General features: G+C 49.5%; 1 protein-coding gene across 1 annotated transcript in view; it reads right to left on the reverse strand.

Annotated features, from left to right (window-relative positions):
* The window catches only part of ZMAT2 (zinc finger matrin-type 2), an 8,978-nt gene extending 8,396 nt beyond the window's left edge, over nt 1–582 (reverse strand). The window contains exon 1 of the mRNA XM_009645108.2: nt 559–582. Coding sequence (XP_009643403.1) covers nt 559–582 — 24 coding nt within the window. The remainder of the gene's footprint in view (nt 1–558) is intronic.
* Between the last annotated feature and the right edge of the window lie 6 nt (nt 583–588).

A 588-nucleotide genomic window follows, 5' to 3' on the forward strand; every position in this document is an offset into this window, starting at 1 on the left:
GGAAAGAGTCTTCCACAGCTCTTTTACCAATCTCCCTCATCCAGGCACAGGGAAAGAAATTAAACTCAAATGCGTAACAAGACCTTGGCTAGACATTATCCAAACCAAAGGAACTTTTCTTAACTGGTCTGGTGGAGGCTGCAAGCCCTGAAATCTTTTTCTAAGAACCGCTTTGGATGACGGAGAGTATTTCCCAAATAAGTAACAACAATTAAAAACCAGAGGTGCCCCCATAGCCTCCTGCTCCCTCCAGAGGTGGGCACTGAATGATCTGCCCGGCGTCAGCATCAAAGCCTATAAAATAACACAGGAGCCTCAAGACTGGCTCGATCCAACACGAACACAACCGCCAGCAGCTGAGAATACAACACAGAGGCCCCGTCTCACTCCCGGTCAGACATCCTGCCCCGAGACCTCTCTCAGCACTGCTCACTTCTCAGCAAGTGGCTTTAAGCGAGGGAAAGATCGGCCAAGAAAGCAGAAAAGCACAGTCTCTGGGGTGCTGACTGGCATTTTAATGGAAGTTTTTAAACCAGGCTGGCTCTCCAGTCACGTTACACCAATGGCATCCACCTCGCTCATCCGATC

Source organism: Egretta garzetta, unplaced genomic scaffold (genome assembly GCF_000687185.1).
Source record: "Egretta garzetta isolate BGI_Z169 unplaced genomic scaffold, ASM68718v1 scaffold521, whole genome shotgun sequence".
In the NCBI taxonomy this organism is placed as follows: Eukaryota; Metazoa; Chordata; class Aves; order Pelecaniformes; family Ardeidae; genus Egretta; species Egretta garzetta.